Genomic DNA, 22763 nt, shown 5'->3' with positions numbered 1-22763 from the left:
TGTATCGCCGCGTCGAGGAGGCATTGGAAAGGAAAAGGCGGAAAGGAGACACAGGAAGGCGCCGTAACGCGAGATCTGTGGCCACAGTGGATATCGACGCAGACTCTCGGGGGCGCTCGTGGAACATCAAATGCAATTATTAGCCAGAAAAAGCCATGTGAAAGAGAGGGGATGCCCCCCGAACAGGCAGCTGCATAAGGGAATGGGTGGTAGTGATGGCTCGGAAGACACCATCAGTTCGAAGCTACCTAGATTTTCTCCCTCTTCTGTATAGCCAAATTTCGCCCCGAAGAGGCCGTGTGTACCGAGCGAAGAGCTCGATAATAGCGACCCATCACTTCTGACACCTTGACCAATGTGATGCGGTCAGACCTTCGAGTACGGCACGGACGTTGCGCCGATGCCTTACGCATATCTTGCATTGCGCACATGCATGGGGACAAAGCCCTCATCTGCATGGAGAAGACATTATCTTATTAGTTCACGGAAATCTCAATTCCCAAGATCGACAAGCCTTCCGTGGTTGAGCTTTTGAAGCCAGCTGTCCGGCGCAGTGCCAACCTGTGGTTGTGAAGCTCCCTGCGTGATGATGGTTGACAGAAGCACTAGAATTTCAGCGCGAACAACACTCCAGCCAACCAGGGGCCCCTGTCGGTCGTTATATGGTTGGCGGCCCAGATGTGGCAGCATACACCGTTGTGCTGAGCCTCCGACGCACAGGAAAAAGGTCCGAAAAGCGGGAAGCGGGAGGCGGGGAAATTTTCGGATCAAAATCTTCACAGTCCAAGAATTTCGCTTCCACATTTTCCAGCGGCCGGGTCTGCCCTGGCCCCTCGGTCGCTTTCTTTGTGGGCTTACGTCTCATGATTCATGACTTTTCTGAGCGTCTTTTGCTGTGGAGGTGTGAAGTTGGAAAGCAGCGATTGGAAGAGTATCATTGGTGGCTTGAAATGCTCCGAACAGTTTGTACGAGGCTACTGTTGGACCAGGACCCCCTGCGTTGGAAATTCTCTCGCAGCAACTGTCTTTAGTACACAACTTAAAACCCGTTTATGGTAAAGGTAGAATCCACTTGGGCGATTTGAGGGAAAGAAGCTTTTCCTTATCACCTGCGCATCCAGAGTAGGTGCACTTGTTTTGATGCGCAAACGAGACAGTACCGTAGGCTGGCTAGCTGGCACCTCCTCCTTCTTAATGAGGAAGTTGAAGGGACTTTTCCTCATGCAGAAGGAAATGAAGGGAACACTTGAGGACTGGGGAAGACTACGGTAGCACCTATTCAGGGAGGGGGAAAGAACAGGAGAATGGAGAATGGAGAATGATGGCCATTAATTCATCATAGCGTTGAAGCCAATATGGGGGGAAACAATAGCGCTCCAATCAATCTAAGCGACATTTTCATTGTAAGTATGAGTGTACTTTAGACGCTAGGGTACAGCCAGCAGGCCACAGCGGACCTAAGCCCGGCCCGGAGAGAAGCCGAAAGAAAGGCAGCCGAAGGGCCAATGATGAGGGGCACTAGGGAAGCACTAATGGGAAGGAGGAAGGGTAAGTAGGACTAGATGACTGATGGTCAAAACACCAGGGAATTTCAGGATTCTAGAGTCAGGGACCCCTGCATCGCCATGCAGCTGCCATGCGACACGGGGCAAGTACTCGAATAATTATCCGCTTATCTTGCTCAAGTACCTACCTTACTCACTTTGAGCTTCTTCTTTTTAGCTTCTTCTTCATCCTGTTGATCCCAGGATGAAGGATGGAGCGCTTCCTCCCAAAATGATCCACTTGACACTTGGGCTCATGACACAAACAACCCCTGCTGACATGTGACTGGTCCGGTAAGAAAGGAAGGGAAAGGAAAGATAAGGAAACATTTAGGGAAATTCGAAAGATGAAGATGCTAATTAAGTACGTGTCAATCTTACACACTACCCTGACTACCCATCTTCTTTACCCCTGAGTCGCTTCCTGAATGGCTCGTCTCATTGGACCTCGATTATGTCCCGTGTGGAAGCTAACCGCACTTGCATCTCAGGCCAGTCAAGCCATCCATCTCAATTTCGCTAATTGCCCGCAACTGTGCTGAATCGCTCCCGTCTTCCACTTCTCACTGCCTCACTTTCCTTCCTTCCTTCACTACGACGTACACCATCGTTGATATCCCCTCTTTCCCTTTCCCTTTGCCTTTCCTTCCCTCACCTGGCCAGTATTCGCAAAGGCGGCTGCTGTGACCGGAGAATGTGATAGCAACAACGGAATGAAAAGACACTGTAGGTCGAAAATTTCTACGAAAACGCAGCTTCCTTCAAAAATCGACGGCTAACGGTGCAAACTCCTTTACAGAACACCGAGCACATCCGGATATGCCTTCCTCCGAGGTCAATTTCAAGATCCAAGATGAAGGGCGTCTGGCAGAATTGGGATATACGCAGGAGTTGAGGCGAGAATGGAGTCTGTTGCACAATTTCGGCGCATCCTTTTCCATCATTGTGAGCGAACACTCCACCAGCAATACACCAAGGCACCCTTGCTAATGCTTGCTCACCCTTCAGAGTGTGGTGACCGGGATCACGACGTACGAAAAACACTACAGTGCCTGCCGTGGAAATTGAACTGACCATGTTCAAGTCTCTTCGCCTATGGCCTGAACACAGGTGGGCCCGGCGTCATGACCGTTGGCTGGATCATCGTCAGCATGTTCAGTATGAACGAACCATTCTGTCATGCCTGCTCCTGGACTGACCACCGGTAGCACTCATCATTGGCGCCTGCATGGCCGAGATCCTCTCCTCAATCCCTACCTCGGGAGGCCCCTACTTCTGGGCCTACATGCTCGCTCCCCAACACAATGCCCCCTTCTTCGCCTGGATCACTGGCTGGTAAGAAGCCACCGCCTCCACAATTCTCATCCCCACCGTTGACCCGGTTTCATGTAGGTTCAACCTTCTGGGACAGATAGCCGTCACCACCGGGATAGACTTCGGGTTGGCAACCCTAATCTCCACCACGGCCCAAGTCAGTAACGGTTACCACCCTTCGTCCGGGAAGACTTTGGGCATACTCGCGGTGGTGCTGGCGTCGCATGTCCTCATCAACCTGTTCAGTGTGCGCACTTTACGGTACATGATCTACACCTCCATTGTCTTAAACACCCTGGGGGTGTCATGTCTGGCGATCGCAGTCCTTGCAAAGGCACCGACGCACCAATCTGCAAAGTTCGTCTTTTCCACCTTCTACGATGGCACGGGATTGCCGGGTCAGGACGGGTGGAGCATACGAGCGTCTCCGGCATATGTGGCCGCCGTCGGAGTCCTGATGTCGCAGTACACCATTTTGGGCTTTGATGCTTCAGCCCATCTGTGTGAGGAGACGAGGAAAGCCGTCAGGGATGCTCCGTTGGGTTTGCTGTCGGCGATTGCAGGGTCGTCTGTGATTGGATTCTTTTTGATCGTCGCTCTGCTATTTTCGATTCAGGACTTCCAGGCTGTCAGAACCAGCCCGCTACCAGTGTTGAAAATCTTGATGGATGCATGTGGTGAAGGAGGTGGATTGGTGCTCATGGTCCTGATCATGCTTTGCGTCTGGCATTGCGGTCTTTTCAGCCTGGTCCGTAACCCACCCTTTCCCTCCCACACCCACCCAGCCCCGTGCCCCAATAACGGAACTCAAGTGCGCCGCACTAACACTCCCAGACGTCCAACTCCCGCATGATGTTCGCCTTCGCCCGTGACGGCGGCATTCCGCACCGACTACACATCATCGACCGCGGCTTCCACTCCCCGATCCGCACCGTCCTCTTCGGCGCCGGCTGTTCCTTCCTCCTCGCCCTCCCGTCCCTCGGCTCCACCGTCGCGTTCGACGGCACGACTTCCATCGCCACGATCGGCCTCTACCTATCCTACGGCATCCCCATCGCCATGGGCCTCGCGTACCCACGCAATTTCAAACGCGGGCCGTTCAACCTCGGCTCCGCATCCAAGCCCCTCGCCATGGTCGCCTGTCTCTGGATTGCCTTCATCACTATCGTGTTCTGCCTCCCGGCGGAAAACCCGGTTACGCAGCAGACGCTCAACTACACGCCCGTGGCCCTGGCGGTGGTAGGCGTCTTCGCCTTCGGCTCGTGGTTCCTATGGGCGAGACATTGGTTCACGGGGCGGTGTAGGCATCATTGCAGGATCTGCATTCGGCAGTTGGACTTCCTGGGCGAGGAGATGGTGTACAGATCCGACACCGTGGACAGCGACGGCCATCAACGGCTGAAGAGTAACGAGGGCACCAACGACGGCTTTCAGCCCAGTGATCCCGATTTCAGGAAAAGAGGGGAAAGTAGAGGCGGGTTGAAGAAGGCGGGTGATCAGTAAGTGCATTCTTTCTCCGTGCTTACCCATTTATCCATCCACCCATCCATCCATTCATTCATTCAATCGACCATGAAATCGCCACCACCGACGCAAGGGCTAACGAGCGGTACGTCCGAACAGGAAAATCTCCGTCGGCAGGGAATTCGAAGTCTACTCCGCTCCCGCGAGAGAATACGAAGAAGTGGGCGAAATGTAACATAACATAAATGGAAATCAAATCAAATCAAATCAAACCAACCGCGGCGATTGGAACCGGGGATGTATGTACAGGGTTTATGTATCCATGGGGAAGTGAAGTGAGTGAGTGAGTGAGGGTTGGTAGGTAGCTGTAGGAGTAGGAGTAGAGTACGAGGGACTCGTTGGAGTGGGCGGTGGTGGGTGGAGTTGATATGATACCCATGCATGCATTCATCTATCTATCTGTTTATCTATCTATCTGTCTATCCATCTATCCATTTATCTATCTTGAAAGAAAGGAAGGAAAGTAGGAAAGTAGGAAAGAAGGAAAGAAAGAAAGTAGGAAAGAAGGAAAGAAAGGAAGAAGGAAAGAAAGAAAGAAAGAAAGAAAGAAGAAGGAAAGAAAAGATATTCAATCCACTCATGCACACCACCAGGATTGAATTCTTCACTCGATATCACCCATTCCCATTCCCATTCCCCATTTTCCAATCTCAAATCTTAAGCCTTTGCGTCTGCGTATAATTATATAAGTACGGGTGTAGGCGGCTCTATCTTTTATTATCTATCTATCTACGTATCTATCTCGTTATTATCATCATCATCCTATCTATCCATCTATCTCATCACCATTATCATCATATCTATCTACCCATCTATATACCCATCTATCTATCTACCCATCTATCTCGTCACCATCATCACCACCCTATGTATCTACTCATCATATTCATCTCATCATCATCACTATCATCCTATCTATCTACTCATCATATCTATCTTATCACCATCATCATCACCATCCTCATCTTCGGGATTGAAGCTTATAATACTATTGAGTTAAAGCACTACCAAGTGTCTCCGTTCACGCACTCGCTACCGTCCGATCGAACTGAGAGGGAGGGAGGTAGGTGGGCGGGTTAAAGCAGGTTGGGTAAGTGCAGGGCGTGCCGGGGCTGAGAGTGAGAGAGTGCGAGTGGGACTTTTGACGGCCTGGGCGGTTGGGTGGGTGGGTGGGGGATTGTGGATGGGATGGAGGGGTGAGGGTTGTGTGTGTGGAGAGTTGGGGGGAGGGGTCTGGTGAGTTTAGGGTTGGTGGATGGGTATGTATATAGTGCGGGCTTTGAAATGACACAGGTGAGTGGGTGGGTGGGCGAAAAAAAATCAAATCCGGGTACCGGTTCTACCGCTGTAAGAGCTGGTTACGGGAAGAACGATCGAGGGGGCCAAGTCATCAAACAACAACAACAACAACAACGGTGCGAAGGATGTGGAAAAGCTTCTGGGCGAGCGTGGGCGAGCGTGGATGGGATCGGATCGAGCGAATCCCGTTTCTCACAAACGTCGTGTTGTCGGGATCTCGGTGACGGGGTTCGAAAGTGCCCACTTGTTCTGACCACCAGCCGGGAGGTCTACTACTCTCGGGTGACCCTACAGCGGAACTGTGCATGAATTGAGCTTTGGGTACTTTTTATCACTCGGACGTGATAGGGGCAATAGGCGCAAAATCGAGGTGCGCGCCAGATCAGTACCTGAACTGCCAAGACGGGGTATGGATTTGTGAGGAATCATTTGTTTGGGGTATGAATTACTTTAACGTCGAACTGGTGCACCGTTACTTAATTCCGTTAACTACAACAGACGGAATGTTTCTTTCTTTCAAAACAAGTCCATCTTATATATACTTACTTATGCACTTAATCCTAACCTATCTAACTCTAACGTGCTGCCGATCGATCAGTGTTTAACAATAATAACAACAGCGCACCGCAATGGCTGCCCAACTTCCCACGCGCCAATTGGGCAAGGATGGGCCGTGGGTTAGTGCGTTGGGGTATGGGGCTATGGGGCTGAGTTGTAGGGAATTACCGCGTCCGATTTCTCCGATATGAGAATGGGCGAGCTAATGATATGATGCATGAGTAGCTACGCTCTACGGCGATGCTGGAGACGAGGAAGAGCGGTTGGCGTTTCTGGATAAGGTGTTTGAGATGGGGTGTACGTTCTGGGATACTGCTGAGGTATGAATCGGGTTGAATGTTTACTATGTTCGAGAGTCATAAGCTGATCTGGTGTAGGGCTATGGGGACAACGAAGAGCTGATTGGGAAGTGGTTCAAAAGGACTGGAAAGCGTGATCAGGTATGCTCTACCTTCATTCTCAATATTGAGAGTATGTGATGCTGAGAAAGGGATAAGGTATTTCTGGCAACCAAATTCGCAGTCAGAGGCTTAGCAGACGGTACACGCATTTTCTCCAATGAGCCGGAGTACATACGAAAAGCCATCGATGGGAGTCTGGAAAGACTGCAAACCGACCATGTTGACCTCTGGTACTGGTTCGTAGCTCCCTCTTCCCCCAATCCAAGCCTTTTCCCATCCAGCACTCACAACCCTCCAGCCACCGCTTCGACGGCAAAGTCCCCGTCGAAACCATCGTCTCTACCATGGCCTCCGCCGTCCACTCGGGCAAAGTTCGCTACCTCGGCCTTTCGGAATGCTCCTCCACCACCCTCCGCCGCGCCATGACCATCCACCCCATCCACGCCGTCCAAATCGAATACTCCCCCTTCACCCTCGACATCGAAAACGCCTCCGGCACAAACCTGCTCGCCACGTGTCGCGAGCTGGGCGTAGCGACCGTAGCCTACAGCCCGCTCGGCCGGGGGGTGCTTACAGGCCAGTACAAAAGCGCCGAGGACTTCGGGCCGGGCGATTGGAGGCGTAACATGCCTCGATTCTCAGCGGAGAATTTCCCCAAGAATCTCGAGCTCGTTGACAAACTTTCCGCCATCGCGAAAATGAAAGGTTGTACGACGGGGCAATTAACGCTGGCGTGGTTGATGGAGCAGGGGCCGGATGTGATTCCGATTCCGGGGACGAAGAAGGCGAAGTATCTTGAGGAGAATTTGGGGAGTTTGCGGGTGGTGTTGAGTGAGGGGGAGGCGGGGGAGATTAGGGAGGCGGTGGAGGGTTGTGTGACGAGTGGGGATCGGTATCCGGGGGTTATGGCGAAGGTTTGTTTTGGAGATACGCCGGAGCTGGAGGGGAGGGAAGGAGGGGGGTAGTGATAATGAGGGGTGGGGCTGTTGCTACTGCTTGCCTTCGATACAAAAAGTTGGCTGCAGAGCCTTGGGCGGCATTGCCGTAGGGCTGACCTGCTATACTTCCTGCTCTCTTTCAACCATCATTCATGACCATCATACATACCGTTTTAACAGAACAAGTCCTTTCAGCACGAGGAGAAGATCTATGCCTTCGTGTTTATGAGATGTTATTGACCAATCGTATCGTCTAGATGCGAGGTCGTGCAAGCATCGCGGATATTACATTCCCAATACAACGATTGGCGAGGATGAGCGCAGCCTTGCCATGCGCAGCACCGCGGTCAAATGTCTCCGCCACTCTCTTCATCTCAGAATCCGCGCATCACCAGAGATCGTGTGCTACCTACGCGCTTCAAAGCGAGAAGTGGAAGAAGAAACAAGTTCACGGTGCTGCATCGCGATTGGACGATGCGAGATGCAAGCTCTATGTAGCCTCATGCACGGTGATCGCCGAGCCACCGTAGCAGGGCGCAGGAAGAACAGCCTCATTCTGAAACGACTATATGGTCTCGGAGAACCCCGCCATGTCGGTATATCACTGCTGACCTCTCTTCCAACCTACCCCATCCATCCAATTATTATATCTCGGCCCATCCCATGACCATCAATCTATCAACGTGACCTTGGGAGCGTTGGAAAGAAAATACATGCCCTGGCGGCGCATTTTCATTAATATAATGAACATTTCCAGCTCATATCGCGACTTCTCGTCTCGTGCTTTAGCTTCTAAGCATATCCCTTGCCCAATATGCCCTATACGAGGAACAGTGGCCCTACGAGTGCAAATGATCCTTCAAGCAGAACTGAAAATGATCCTAACGGCGGCCATTGCGGCCAAGCCTTGGGCTTCTCATCCAATTCTTCCCACACTTCCGGTACTCCCAGTTATCAACATCAACAGCAGACCACCAGTGGTTACCAATATCCACATGGGAACCAAAACCTCAGGCCTCCTCCTCTCAACGCTGGCTATCACTTCAGGGACAACTCTATGAAGCGCTCCTCTTGTCACGGCACCAGCGATTCTGGCTATACTACCAGAGTCCCTTCAGTGGCTAGCCCACAACCACAACAGAGCTATCCGGTCCAGAGCTACCCAGTCCAAAGCTATCCAGTCCAAAGTTACCCAGTCCACAGCTATGTTCCCAGTCGCCAGCTGGGCCCACAGAAAGCAGACCGTCCTGGTATTGAGGTCGTTCATACTGCTCATGTAAGCTCTTCAAAATACGTGAAGGAGCGAAAGCTCAGGTAGGATACTACTCTCTTCGTTGGTGCACTCAGTGGGAAGCATTGCCTCTCCACCCTACATCTCTGACAATTTTCTGCATTCGCTGACATCTTATTCAGCACCCCAATTCCTTCATCGCCTTCCGAGTACCCCTGCCTACACCCAAACTGCGGCCACATAAGTTCTCGAGCTCACGATCTTAAAAGTCATATGGTTGTGCACATTCCCCCTGCACCAGACGAGCTACTTGATTGTAAGTACGAGTGGTGCGGGCGTATTGGATCACACGGTTTCAAGAGAAAATACGATCTTGAAGAGCATATGAGGAAGGTACATTTCAAAGAGACTCAACATTTTTTTTTTATTTTTTTTTTTTTTTTTTTCCCCCCCCCCCCCAAACCCTTTTTTTTTTTTTTTTTTTGTGGTGGGGGGGTTTTTTTTTTCCCTTTTTTTAAAAAAAAATATTTTCTTGAAGAGCATATGAGGAAGGTACATTTCAAAGAGACTCCAATTCCTTCATCGCCTTCCGAGTACCACTGCCTACACCCAGACTGCGGCCACATAAGTTCTCGAGCTCACGATCTTAAAAGTCATATGGTTGTGCACATTCCCCCTGCACCAGACGAGCTACTTGATTGTAAGTACGAGTGGTGCGGGCGTATTGGATCACACGGTTTCAAGAGAAACGACCATCTTAAAGAGCATTTGAGGAAGGTACATTTCAAAGAGACTAAGTACCCTAGAGCGAGTAGACGGGGCAATGGACAAGAAGGTAGAAGAAAGAGCCCGAGACGTCGATCTAAGGTAGCAGCGGCTGCGACACACTGTTCGGTCGTCTCAGAAAATCAAAGCATGCTTGTAAAGATCAAACCAGAAAGCACAAGATCTGCGGCAAGAGAGGAAAGTGTGCTCCCGTCAGGCAATCTTCAGGCTCCAGGACTGTCAGCGGAAGCTGCAGCACGAATTGCGAATTCGCAACCCCGGAAAATCTGTGAAAACCCGCCAGATCAAGAGACTGCTGGGTTGAAGGTCTCTATTCCGGATCCAGATTCGGTCGTGCCGCAAGCTTTGGACGCTAACAACGTCGGACCTATCGATAGGATGGCTAATGCATCGGACGATGTAGAAATTGAGTCGCATGAAGCAAACGAGTTGATTTCTTCCTCGGATGATGAAAGTGTGCATCAGCGACTGAAAGACGGTATCCCCGATGACCCTGGATCTATCGCTGAGTGCGAACATAGGCATTCAACAGGAGCGGTCCTCGACGGAAACGACGGTTTGATAGCTTCAAAGTTTCACCACTCGATCAACGCCAAGCTGGCACTCATAGAATCTCAGGTGCTTGAGGCTTTGTCAGCGGACGAAGCAGGCCAGTACCGCGCTTCGATCAAGATTCAGTGGAACATCTTGGGTTTCATGGATGACCAATTCCGTGAGGATGACTTTCCAAATTCAGCTTTGAGTCCCGTTGTTACAATAAGTGGGTCTGCACAGCACGCTCAAGCGACGACCTGCTCAGATTATATACAACAAAACTGGCCTGCACATGGTTCGAAAGTTCTGGATGCCCTACAGGCTGCTTTGGATAGCCCTTCCCACACGTCACAGTCTAAAATTTGTGATCGTATTGATGACGGAAATATTTCTAGAGACGGTGCACCCTCCAGTCATGCTGAGCTTGAGTTCCAAGTCACTCGCGGTTCTACGTCTCTCTACATCACATCCGGAAATCCAGACATCGTTGTGGACGTTGTCCAGCAGCTGGCATGGATGGGGGCCGCACTCCGAACGTCCGGAGATGGTCGAATTGAATATTGTGATTCAAAGCTGGAGGCAGTCCTGAGAGCTAGAGGAGTGGCACCGGCCATTTTGAAGCTTACTTTTGACATGAACTCGCCTAGTGGCGAAGACCAAAGTTGTTGGTTTCCACTATTCACGAACCCAGTCATTGCCTATGGATTTCCAACAGTCCACAGAAACGACCATGAAGTGGGACTCGAGATTCCGCTAGAAATGATGGCTGCTCTTGGTGGCGCAAGACACGCGGTGGATTTCGAAGGCGGCTTGGTGTTGAAAGGGTATTCGGTCTTATTTGTACCCATACGTGTCCACGAGGAGTCCGTCCAATGGCATTTGATATGTGCTAGGGACGAGGAGCGGATCCCGTATCGCGAAGCATCAGTGCAATGCCCGAATCGAGTCTTTTTAAAGGACCTCAATCATGAGGCACTTAGGACTACGCGTGCGTATCTTGGATGGTGGAAAGAGGCCGAAACCCACCTTGGAACGGCAGACGCCGACTACGAGAGCATTGACTGGTCGAAAGCGAAGGAAGCCGGCCCGCCTCCAAGACTCACCGGTGGGACTGTAGGTGTCTCGAAAATAATCTCTGCTCAAGTGAATTTTGTATTGGGTGCAAAAGACGGCTCGTTTCATTACTCGCAGCATGAGCCATTTCAAAAGACAGTCGATCGTTCAGAGAATCTCCCGGTAGTTCTTTATGATCAAAAGGATCGAAGATCTTGGCTAGTTCCAGCGCTCCCAGTCATACTGCACATCATCCAGCTGCGGCACCATATTAAACCTTTCGTTGTCGACGGGGAAAAAGTCAAGATTTCTCCCTTAGACCCTTCACAGCAGGGATTTGCTGCTAGGGAAGCAGTCACCAAGAACAAGTCGCAGAAGCTGTTCGATTGTGAGTCGAATGAAGAGAAGGAGTACTGCTTCAGAGACGCTGTGTTGGATACCTGGTCTATTCTGGACCGTCTCATGGAAAGGGAAGCAACAACGCAAGCTACTCCCGGAATGGCCATCCATGCCACATGGCAGAGCACCTTGCACGGATGGGAGTTCAGAGCCGTTGCTGATGAGGACAGGCATCTCAAACAGAAGTCACAGGTTCTTGAAAAATCTGCTGGACGATGGTACGACCTTGTCAAAGATGTCGATGCTATTGTACTTTTTGCAAGCGGATTGGGCGATATCATTAAGCCTAGATCTGGTTTGGGTGGACTGTGCCGGAAGTGGAGAAGCCTCCCAAAGGATAAGGATTACCTTGCCGTCGGCGTTTCAATGCTAAGGATGTTCTACGCAAAAGCCGGACACCGCCAGGATCAGCAATACCTAACCTCTGCGAAGCTCCAATGGCATCGAGGCTCCATGCTTTTTGAGTCATGCGCTGGCGTCGGTTCGAATCGCTGCAAGTGCGACCGTTTACAGCAGGTATACCACGACTCGTACAAGATAATCGGGCATAGAATCCCACACGGCAAGCTCGAAGCCAACGGTTGTGTAGTATTTGGTCAAGGCCATCACCCACTCAAGCTCCCCCAAAGCGTCGCCTGGAGACAAAACACTGTCCATATGTTACCCAACGCTTCCATTCAGGATGGGAGAACCACCAAGAAGACTTCAACAGAAGATGATGGCTCACTATCACCGTCTCCTCCAACATCGGTCTCCCCTGAACCTGAAGAAGTCAATGGAAATGCAATCCGGAGCCCGAAACAACGGCCGTCGCCACTGAGTTTCACAGACCATCTGGTGCAAGAAAAAGCGATTGCATCAAAGAGAAGGCGTAAGACTCCACACATGCAGGCGTCGAGTTTCGACATGTGCAAGGGACCCAACGACAGCAATGATCAAATACCGTTGTCTGACGACTGTGCAACATGTCCCCTGGAATATCAATCGATACTCAGATATGATAATCTGTCGAACGGACAATATTCGGGATGCAGAGAGACTATCCACGCTCCCAAAGCTGAAGACGCTCCATCACATGCCCCAAAAACTCTACGTCACAAAGCAAAGATCGAAAACTATAGCCATCGTGGTGGCTGTTCATGTACGACTTGTTCCACAGGGTCTTTTGAGCCACCAGAAAGCATGGAGCTTGTCAACACCGTCAAGGGCATTCGAAGGAATTCAACGAATATAGCAAAAATGCCAAACAGACAGCTAGTGTGATCTTGCAGTGTCTTCCAGAGCACCCATCACGAGTCGGATTTTCTCAGCAAGCTATAAAAAAATCAAAACGAGGGACTTCTGTTTGGAACTTCCGCTCGAAATGTCTATCAAGGGACGGTGGCGGCAGCACAGTGCTTTTTGATTAGCAGTACTGTACATTAAAGACGCCAAATTTACGTCAGCCCCAAACCACAAAACTCAATCTCCAATCTCATTCGAGCCCAAGCAGCGCCAATCGCGCCGTAACATGCACCTCCGTCGGATCCCTAACCGGATCATAATACCTCCTACACTCCCTCTCCCAGCCTTGCAACAAACCCACCCAACGCCTCCCACACTCCTCCCTCTGCCTCCCCAAATCCCCTTCCTCCCTCTGCCTCCCAGTCCGGAAATACGCCCGCCAAAAATTACACTCGATCTCCGTGCGCAAATGCTCCGCTTCCGCTTCCATCGCCAGCAACGATTCGCGGATCTCTCCGCGCAGCGCTGCTGGGATGGGGTCTTCAGGGAGCGCGAGGACTTTGGCCAGATAGGAGAGAGGGTGCAGGAAAGGATCCATACGCCATGGCGTTAGGGAGTTGTTGGCCGATAAGGTGCGCAGATGCCACAGGTCTGATTGGCGGCGGCAGAGGAGGCTGACGAGGCTTGAGGAGATGCTGGCGAAGGATCTTGGCGGTGGTAGGGGTATGTTGAGAGATCTGATTGGTAGTGAGTGGTTCATGGTGTTGGAACGATGGTCGCGATTTTCATTAGTGTAAAAGCTGAGTGTGGCCGAGGAAGAGAGACCGACTGGGGAAGGTGGCACATTTTATAGATCTTAGACGCAGTTAGAGTTGCATGAGGGGACCATTGCTCTTTGTCTTCATTGCAAACCAGGCTCTGGGTTCTCACATGTTCCACCTTGTCGAAAGGTTGTGCGCATTTCTAAACAGTTCCGGGACTGGGCAAACAAAGGTCGCAGTGACTGACACAGAACCACAGACCTGCTTTCTCCACGCATGTCGGACACACTTAGAATATCTAGAATCGTCATAACAAGGTCCCTCTGCCAATGCAAGATGTGTAAAATTCACTAGGCTGACACGAGGACGTGTATTGAAAAAGGTTTCCAGGCTTGTAATGAAACCATTCTTAGGCGATTCAAGACGGCCCCCCCCCCCTTTAGAGTCAAAACGCAATTCGACCTTCCCAAGTCAATTTTGCGTTCTGCGCTGAATTGGGCTTCCAGGACCCCCCTCGTCAAATTATGGCTACGATGGGTCTTATTGCGGGTGGCTTGTAGCAATTGCTTGTTGCGCCCTCATTGATGAATTGGCTGGAGCAGTGTGGAAGGGCGGGGCAAAGTTCTCCCGAATGATGCGAAAGCTAGCGCTCAAAACAATGGGAATCTGCATCCCTTTGTCGCTGGCTCTCGCAGGCCGTGCGAACCCAATAGGACAGACCTTCAGCTGGTGAGATGGATGGGGGATACGAAGATGCGCAGGCTCTCTACCAAGGGACAAGGAGGGCATCTTCTTTCAAGGTAGCAGCTTTCCTGCCCTTTTATCGACAGAGAGAATGGACATTCGCGACTTCGCTCTCTCGTATTCCCGTCTCGGGTGATGCAGGTACGTGTAGATAACGGCGGAGTAATCCAAAATCCGAAGGCCGATTTCCACATACCAAGACTATTTATATAGCCAATTGAACAGCCATTCCAGCATCTCCGACTGAGCGATCACGAACCAAGTGATCCGGTCAAACCTATTCACAACTCCTCCATCCAGTAGCACACGGTATCCCCCATTACCATCGATCATGTCTCTCCCTAGCAAGGCAAGTAACTGCCCCTAACTTGACGAAAAACCGTTATTGACATGTCTAGGCATGCTGCAACATACCGCCCGTCGAGGTGGATTACACGCCCAAAGGAAGCGATATCAAGATTCAGGGAATGAAAACCTGTTAGCATCTAGCCACACTCACTCATATAGACGCTCAAAGCTATCTCGCAGACAAGACTGGCTCACCAAGCGCTACTACCGCCATCCTCCTTATTGGTGATGTCTTCGGCAATGTAGCGCAAGTTCTCCAGGTGAGACGGTTTCTCCCCGACTCCTTGCCTTGCCCCATTTGCTTTGGACTTAGCAATCTTCCCGAATAAAGGGTGCCGATCTCCTTGCCTACGGCGGCGAAAGCTCCCACCAATACCAAGTCTTTGTTCCGGACTTCTTACGGGGCCAGTATGCCAGTCATACCTGGTTTCCACCGGACACAGAAGAAAAGCAGAAGGCCATTGGCGCGTACTTCGGAGGCCATGCGAATTTCGGAACGGCCAAGGAGAAGATTCCCGCCGTCATCAAGGAAATCGAGCAGGAGACAAAGGGCACAATCACCAAATGGGCAGCTGTCGGGCTTTGCTGGGGTGGAAAAGTATAACTGATCCATCTCTCCCCTTACTCCACGGCTTCACGCTCAGACTTCTCGTCTAGGTTGCAACTTTGGCTGCTGGCTCGGACACGCCTTTCGTGGCTGCTGTGTCCGCCCATCCTGCACTGGTAGACCCTAAGGACGGTCCATCCGTTACGATTCCGTATTGTCTACTCCCGTCCATGCACGAGGACAAAGATAAGGTCAAGGCATTCGCGGATGCTATCAATGTCGAAAAGTATGTTGAGACTTTCGATGATATGCCGCATGTGAGCAACTCTTTCCTACTCTATCCTTATCGTATCAGAAAGCGACTAACGCCTGAGATAGGGCTGGATGGCGGCACGGTAGGTCTCCTTACGACACGAATCTTCGGGATTGACTAATTTGGATGATGCAGTGCCGACCTCAACGATCCAACAGCCAAAGAGGGATACAAGCGTGGCTATGAGACGGCGCTGAACTTCTTGTAAGCCCTCGCACCAAGTAAGGATCGGCAGTGTGTATTTCTAACAGACCATTCCCGTGAGTTGGTAACCGTCCAGGCGCGGGACGGGGAACATTCGCTGAGTCAGCCACTCCGAAGTAGAATAGCGTCCGCGCTTATATTATAATTACGAAATTTTCGCGTAAGATTTAAATAACTTATAAATATTAAATATTAAATATATAATAATACTTTATAGATCTCGAAAATTTCGAAATATTTTTAAGATTATTTTAAGTTAATTATAGAACTATTACGAAAATTTCGAATTATCTTTTAAAGTTTTAAAAATTTCGAGTTAATAATAATAGAATTATCGCGAAAATTTCGAATTATCTCTTAGAGTCTCGAATTTTTCGAATTTTTCAAATTGATAATAGAATTATTACGAAAATTTCGAGTTAATAATAATAGAATTATCGCGAAAATTTCGAATTATCTCTTAGAGTCTCGAAATTTTCGAAATTTTTAAACTAATAATAGAATTATTACGAAAATTTCGAGTTAATAATAATAGAAATATTTCGAAAATTTCGAATTATCTCTTAAAGTCTCGAATTTTTAAAATTTTTTTAAATTAATAATAGAATTATTACGAAAATTTCGAATTAATAATAATAGAATTTTTATAAAAAATTTAAGATAATTATAGAGTTATAATAAAGATTTTAAAGTATTTATAAATTTCGAAAATTTCGAATTTTTATAGAAATATCTCGAATTTTTCGAATTTTTTATAGATTTATTATAAAAAAATAATATATAATAGAAATATAATAAATAACTAAGTTATTAAATTTATCTAAAAAAATAACGTTTATAATATCTATAAATTATAGATATTTTTAAAAAATATAATATTTTATATAATAGATTATAATATTTTATATAATAAAGAAAAAAAGCTTTAAAATATAATATAAGAATAAAAAAGTAGATTTAATTTCATAGTATCTTTATATATATTAAAATATAAGAAAATAATAAATAAATAAAAAATTTTAATTTTTAAAAATAAGTAAGTATATTAATAAAGAAAAGAATTAATTATTTTATTAGTATATATAAAAAGAATAAAATAGAGCTAAGCTTGAAAATCTTAAATTTATATATATAGTCAATTATTAATTTAGAGTTACTACGCTCTTTAATTAGATTAGCTAAATTATCGCGAGTAATTAAATTAGCGTCCGCAATTATTAAAATCTCGTCCTCCCATATCTCTCTTATTAAAAAAATAGGTATACGTTATTTACAATAGTAATAACTTTTTTATTTTCTATTAAAATTTTTAATTTTTTTTTTAAAATTTTAAAGCGCTATTTACGCTTTCCGAATTTTTAAGAATTTTGAAAATTTATCTTATCATTATTGAAGCGCAAGGAATTCAAATATCGCTCATCAAAGTTCGCTTACCAAAATCGCTTATCAAAGTTCGCTCGATAGTCGGACAGCTCGCTCATCAAAGTTCGCTTACCTATTTACTCGATAGCCCTAATTAAAAAAAATGATTATGAATTTAATTTATAGGCCTTTACTCGTATATATATAAATATATAGAATAGTTATTAATATTTACTTCTAGAGAATTTAAATTTTTTTTATCTCGAAATTATCGTTCGAAATTATTATTCGAAATTATTATTTAAAATTATTATTCGAAATTATTATTCGAAATTATTATTCGAAATTATCGAAATTATAGCTACGATAATTTCGAATAAAAAAAAATCGAAAATCTCGAGTCGCTTAAATTTTTGCTAAGGATAATCGTCTCGAACGATTATTAGATTACTTTAAATTTAAGTTTATCGTATTTACTAACTAAATTTATATATATAAAGAATATATTTAATATAAGTTAATAACCATTCTCTTAGTAGTGATAACCGTCTTCAAAACTCGAATTTTTCGCTATAATAAATATTCTCGAAAAATTCGCGGCGCTTCGCGTTTTTATAAATTATTAGTAATATCTCTATAAGGACTCTACGAAGGCTTTACGAGGGTTATATTTAGATTTAAATAGAGATATCTAGCTTCGAAGCTCGAGGACGAGCTCTCTAGAGGGGAAGATATTATTAGCAGTATTTCTACGAAGAAGTTCTACGAATAATATTCTTCTATTTATAAAGCGAAAATATCGAATTTCGATATTTAATAATAGAGGGTAGGGCTTAGCGTAAGTTATCGTTTAGCCGCGTCTAGACGATTACTAGACTTCGTTAAAGACTATATTTCAGCTATAAGTACTAGTGGGCGCGTAATCAAGTAATAGATTTACGCGATTTTTCGCGTTTCCCCTACTATTCTTTCTATATACTACTTATAAAATAAAATCTTATATATCTAATAAGTATCTAAATACTTTATAATATAAATATATTATTAATTATAATATTATACTAGAATAAACGATCTTATAGATTTATAAAAATATTAATACATTAATCTTAACGATTAAATAAATTATTAAATTTAAAATTACGCGTTATAATAAAAATCTTATTTTAGAACTATCTGAAAAGATTAACGTATATAATCTTTAAAGCTTAATTTATATAATTATTTAATTAATTAATAATAGATATAAATTCTATATATAATTAATTAAAAAACTTAAAATCTCTATCTCTAAAATAACTCTTCGTAAATATCTTCGTAAAGTAAATTTTCGCCGCTATATTATATATCTAAAATTATTTATTTTTTAAAGTAATTAAAGAAAAAGACTTAAGTAGATAAGAGAATATCTATATTAAATTATTAAAGATTAGAAATAAGTTATTTTTAATAATAAGAGCTCTTTTAAGAGTAAATAATGAAATTAAATTTATATAACTCGAAGATCTATTAAGTATTATTATTTAGATTATATATAATACTTTAAATACTCTAGTCGTTAAACTCTTATAATATAAGATATTATTATAAGTATATAATATATTAAGCTATATTTACTTTTAGATAATATTAAATCTATAAAATATAAGATATTAAAGAATAGTCTATAAAAATCTATTACTAATATAAATTATATCGAGTAGATTTTAAAATTATTTATATTACTTTAATATCGAGTCTTAGAGAAGTAAGAATTATAACTAATATTTATATAAGATAAAGCTAGAATTTATAATTCTAAAGAGATATTATTATAATTACGATAGTATAGAATTAAAATTATATTATAGCCTTTTAATAGCTCTAATTTAAATCTCTATAAGTATATATAAAAGAGAATAAAATAGAAAATTCGGGCGTATAAAAGAATAATTCTTATATTAAAGAAAATATAGTTTATTTATAAAAAAGAATAACTTAATAAATAGATAAATAGATTTATATTAAGTAAGTTCATAGTATATTATAAAGATATTAGGAAACAATGTGACTATGTTATGATTTGGGTATGGTGTAAAAGATATTGATTATTCTATGTGCCTGCAGGGCAGATATGTGTGGTGCCAAGCCACACTTGTATTATCTTATCAGATGGCCTTGACATACCGTGATAAAAGATATCGAGATATTATTAAGAATCGTGGGTTTTTAATATAATATTAGTTTATGGGAGTTAATTTTTGAGGCTAAGATAGCTATAATATATAGTTACTATTATAATTACTTTAAATAATATTAAAAATATAATTATAGTAACTAATAGTAGAAATAATGGATGTGCGTAATTATTGATTTTGGTTGCCAAGACTAAATCCGTCACTTGATTCTGTGGCCACAAGTACCTGTAAGAGGCGTGGCGATGGGAATGCGGTTGTCAGCATTCTGGCTGCCGTCTGTCTGCCCAGCTCCAGCTTGGATGGTCTCGATTAGCCTAGCATTTTTGCTCATACAGAATTACTAGGCGTTGCAGTACGTCTCGTTTGACCTACATTGCGAAAGGGAAGAAAATCTTCAGTCAGCTTTTCAACAAAGTTGCTTTTACTTTTTTTCCCCAAAACTTTGAGGTGTTTTCAACCCTATTGAATTTAGGATTTCAAGTATCAAAACACTTTGGAGCTTTGTAGACGTCTCGTCTCTAGCTAAGATTTATTCATTAACCCAATGTATGAATCTTTTCAACACTTGTTCCTCTCTCCATTGCCGTTCAATTGGACACATTCTTGAACAATCCGTTGATGCAGCTGTCCTGCCTGGCTTCTCTTCAGAGCAACGATCGTCATCATCTTTTTCACAATGATGCTGCCCGAAGTGCTTGCTGGTAGCTACTATAGCTCCAAGAAAGACACCATAATCTGTACAACATGGCTCTCCAAAGCGGCATTTGCATGCGGCTACCAGACCCCAAAGGTTATGCGTCAAGCCAAACCCGAGCCCAAGAAGCAGGAAAGCCAGGCATCGGCCAGCCGGTTGAAAGGTGAGGTTTGGAAAGAAGCCAAAGCGGCTGCACAAGCCAGCAAGCGCCCTGCAACAGATGCCGAGCCGTATCAACGCCCGAAGACGCTGTGCCGCATGGTTTCAGAAGACCGGTATTTATTCGCGATAGGAACGGCTCTACAGCCCTTCAACTACATTTCGCTGGAGTCTTGGAAAAAGGCGTCGAGCGCTCGGCATCCTTCAGGCCCGGCGGAGCCTTCTCCACCGAAGGCAAAGGATGCCCCTTCCACATCTGAAGAGCCAAGCCGCCAAGATCTGGCCAATCGATTCGGCGCTCTAGATGTCGAGGATCTAGACGAGTCCCTGAACGTTGCGGCTTCGGTCTCGCCTTCAACCTTGTCCGGCGAGCCGAGGAAGAGGTTATCAGCTTGGGACCGAACGTGTACTCGAAATTCCGCTCTTACAACGCTTCATCGTTGGAGATCTTCGATGCTGAGTCGTTCGGCAAGGGCCAAGATCCCGAGGCAGAACTTACATCAATAACTCTCTCAATAAGATCCATTTGACGACTGCGTATATCTCCCAACAGCTCGAGTCCTGATCAAGTTTCCACGGTTCATGGAAATGAAGCTCGATTGTCCACAGCCCGTCCCGCCTTTCAGGGTTGCCTACATCTCCAGGCCCGAACTTCTGGAGCTTCCAGAGACGAAGAAGAAGAAGGAGCAAGAGGATCTGCTCTTGAGCCAAATTCTGATAGGCTCGTCCTGGAATGATCTCATTAAAAGATGATCTCGCTGACCCGAACCGGACAACAACCCCCAGTCGAAGACGAGTTCAACACGAGTCGTGAGCGCTTGAGAGAGGCAGGGGAGCTCAGCATCTGGACTGATTTTGCATCGAGAACCGTTTTTGATATTCAAGATGTCTTGGGCGGGGATGTAGAACGCGGCTACGTACGATGACCTTCGCGGTGCGGCGCGAGATGCTCTCAAAGTGCTCAATTTCCATGTTAGTGAAGGCTTTGGGTGACCAGCGAGAAGTTGGGCAGACTGGTGGCATTGACGATTTGCCACCGGAGACTACAGCATAATTGGGTAGTTGATCTGCCGAATGCCTAGTCTTCTTCGTCCCATGATGAACTCCAGCTCCACTCCACGGTCTACACGAGAAGCAAGGATCTTTTTTGCCGACCGTAGCATTCCGTGTTTGCAACAGCGCCTAAAGCGAGCCGCAATCTCTCCTTTCGCTTCTACGGGTCCTTCTCTAGCACCCAAATCTCGTTGATATCCGCGCTATAGCTTAGGCGCAGGATGGTTGGCGCGACTGCTATTCGCTCTTGTGCAATTTCTTTCCTTTTCAAAGGCGCGCCTGCTGCGCTCGACCCTCTTCCCTCTTCAAAGTCTTCTGGGTTCACGTCTCTTTCGATGGGGCCATTAGCATGCATTAGCCAGGCTCTGAGCGTTTCCTTACTGATACAATGCAGCTGTGCTTTACCTCAAGAAAGTAATGTTACATGCCTGTTTCGTGAAGAAACATGATTCTGACTTCTTGAGCAGCCCCGAACGATATCACGAAAAGCAACGACTACACAATCCAGCACTGCAGTCTACTCACCCCACAGGTCCAAAACGCGCTAGAAAATCTCTACGATGTTCTACCACTGGCTATTCGGGAAACCCATTACGGGGTAACAAGTGCACCATATCAAGCGTTTTTCAAAAATTCGTATTACGAGACGGTTGTCCATGGGATTTTGAGCAGAGTCACGATCGGAGTGCCACTTCGTCTGGAGTTCGGCAAAGAATTGCTGGTGCCGAGTCTCGTCTGCGCTTTGAAACCAGACACAGTGATCGTTCACAAAGCAGGCCAAGAATTTGACATCTATGATATTTGCAAAGGAAATCCGACTTGGGCGCTCATGTACTACCCGAAAACGTCGAACATCTTCATCTGCCCTCTTTTCTTCCTGATGCCGACACTGCCAGCCGTAGGGAATTGTCCGACTGTCAACGAGGCTACGAACCAATTCGAAGGAAACTTTACTGCTTTTTGGCAGTCGCAGATGTACATGCTGCTGCATGAGATTGCTCATTTCTACATTGGCGTCACGGTTGAGGATAGCGTGGACGAAACCATGGATTGGAACTATGCGTTTTCGCTCTCGCCGATGAATGCGACTTCCAATGCGCTGAATTATGTTCTCTTTGTGGCCAGTAAGTGTATTTTCACCTGGAATGGTTGGTCGTGTAAACGCTTAGTATCACCTCGGCGCTGACGCTTACCATTTAGGCGTCGACAAAGGATGCAGAGACTATCCACAGGCAGATCAGCCGCAGTCTTTCGAAGGTCGGAAGCTTGGAACGATGCTAGATCTGCTAAATACGTCTTCGCCAGACATCGTGGAAAGCCAGAGACTTGACTCTGTACGGGGTAGAGTGTCACCGTATCATACCGATGCTACGAACCTAACGTTTGCGCCGAAGAATGAGACTTCCTTTAGATGAGAAACTCGTGGAATACGCGTGTGCGGTCCAAAGCATCTTAGGCTCGCGACACATCTGCCCTGAGTATCGATGTAGCTGATGCAGATGCCGTCGCCTCTGTATATGTACATGTCATGGCCGGAGCGGAAAGAGAGAGGAGAGAGGAAATGCGCCCCATCGTAGGGTGGTATAGTATGGATTA

At 46.1% G+C, this 22763-nt stretch overlaps 6 protein-coding genes across 6 annotated transcripts; all 6 read left to right on the top strand.

The window, feature by feature from the left end:
• Positions 1 to 2363: 2363 nt before the first annotated feature.
• On the top strand, positions 2364 to 4361 carry HO133_003166 (uncharacterized protein; the record flags this gene model as incomplete). The annotated part of the gene is made up of 6 exons (XM_037294090.1): positions 2364 to 2489; positions 2553 to 2575; positions 2629 to 2702; positions 2753 to 2879; positions 2937 to 3606; positions 3693 to 4361. The coding sequence occupies 6 exons, from the start codon at positions 2364 to 2366 to the stop codon at positions 4359 to 4361; spliced, it is 1689 nt and encodes a 562-aa protein (XP_037150168.1).
• Positions 4362 to 6310: 1949 nt separating this feature from the next.
• HO133_003165 (uncharacterized protein) lies at positions 6311 to 7605 on the top strand (the record flags this gene model as incomplete). Its single annotated transcript, XM_037294089.1, has 5 exons — positions 6311 to 6395; positions 6465 to 6559; positions 6617 to 6679; positions 6737 to 6876; positions 6939 to 7605. The coding sequence occupies 5 exons, from the start codon at positions 6311 to 6313 to the stop codon at positions 7603 to 7605; spliced, it is 1050 nt and encodes a 349-aa protein (XP_037150167.1).
• A 787-nt stretch (positions 7606 to 8392) lies between these two features.
• On the top strand, positions 8393 to 8896 carry HO133_003164 (uncharacterized protein; the record flags this gene model as incomplete). The annotated part of the gene is made up of 2 exons (XM_037294088.1): positions 8393 to 8854; positions 8879 to 8896. 2 exons carry the CDS (start codon positions 8393 to 8395, stop codon positions 8894 to 8896), a joined length of 480 nt encoding a protein of 159 aa, XP_037150166.1.
• Positions 8897 to 9724: 828 nt separating this feature from the next.
• Positions 9725 to 12844, top strand: HO133_003163 (uncharacterized protein; the record flags this gene model as incomplete). The annotated part of the gene is made up of 1 exon (XM_037294087.1): positions 9725 to 12844. The coding sequence occupies one exon, from the start codon at positions 9725 to 9727 to the stop codon at positions 12842 to 12844; it is 3120 nt and encodes a 1039-aa protein (XP_037150165.1).
• Positions 12845 to 14641: 1797 nt separating this feature from the next.
• On the top strand, positions 14642 to 15726 carry HO133_003162 (uncharacterized protein; the record flags this gene model as incomplete). Its single annotated transcript, XM_037294086.1, has 7 exons — positions 14642 to 14659; positions 14709 to 14787; positions 14839 to 14918; positions 14990 to 15256; positions 15316 to 15522; positions 15584 to 15600; positions 15654 to 15726. The coding sequence occupies 7 exons, from the start codon at positions 14642 to 14644 to the stop codon at positions 15724 to 15726; spliced, it is 741 nt and encodes a 246-aa protein (XP_037150164.1).
• A 4211-nt stretch (positions 15727 to 19937) lies between these two features.
• HO133_003161 (uncharacterized protein) lies at positions 19938 to 22582 on the top strand (the record flags this gene model as incomplete). Its single annotated transcript, XM_037294085.1, has 3 exons — positions 19938 to 20520; positions 21635 to 22291; positions 22368 to 22582. 3 exons carry the CDS (start codon positions 19938 to 19940, stop codon positions 22580 to 22582), a joined length of 1455 nt encoding a protein of 484 aa, XP_037150163.1.
• Positions 22583 to 22763: the final 181 nt, after the last annotated feature.

The sequence above is a fragment of the Letharia lupina genome, assembly GCF_014066315.1.
Source record: "Letharia lupina isolate WasteWater1 chromosome Unknown contig_16, whole genome shotgun sequence".
Taxonomy (NCBI): domain Eukaryota; kingdom Fungi; phylum Ascomycota; class Lecanoromycetes; order Lecanorales; family Parmeliaceae; genus Letharia; species Letharia lupina.
Note: the sequence above shows the minus strand (reverse complement) of the source record. Positions and strands in the feature narration are given on the sequence as shown.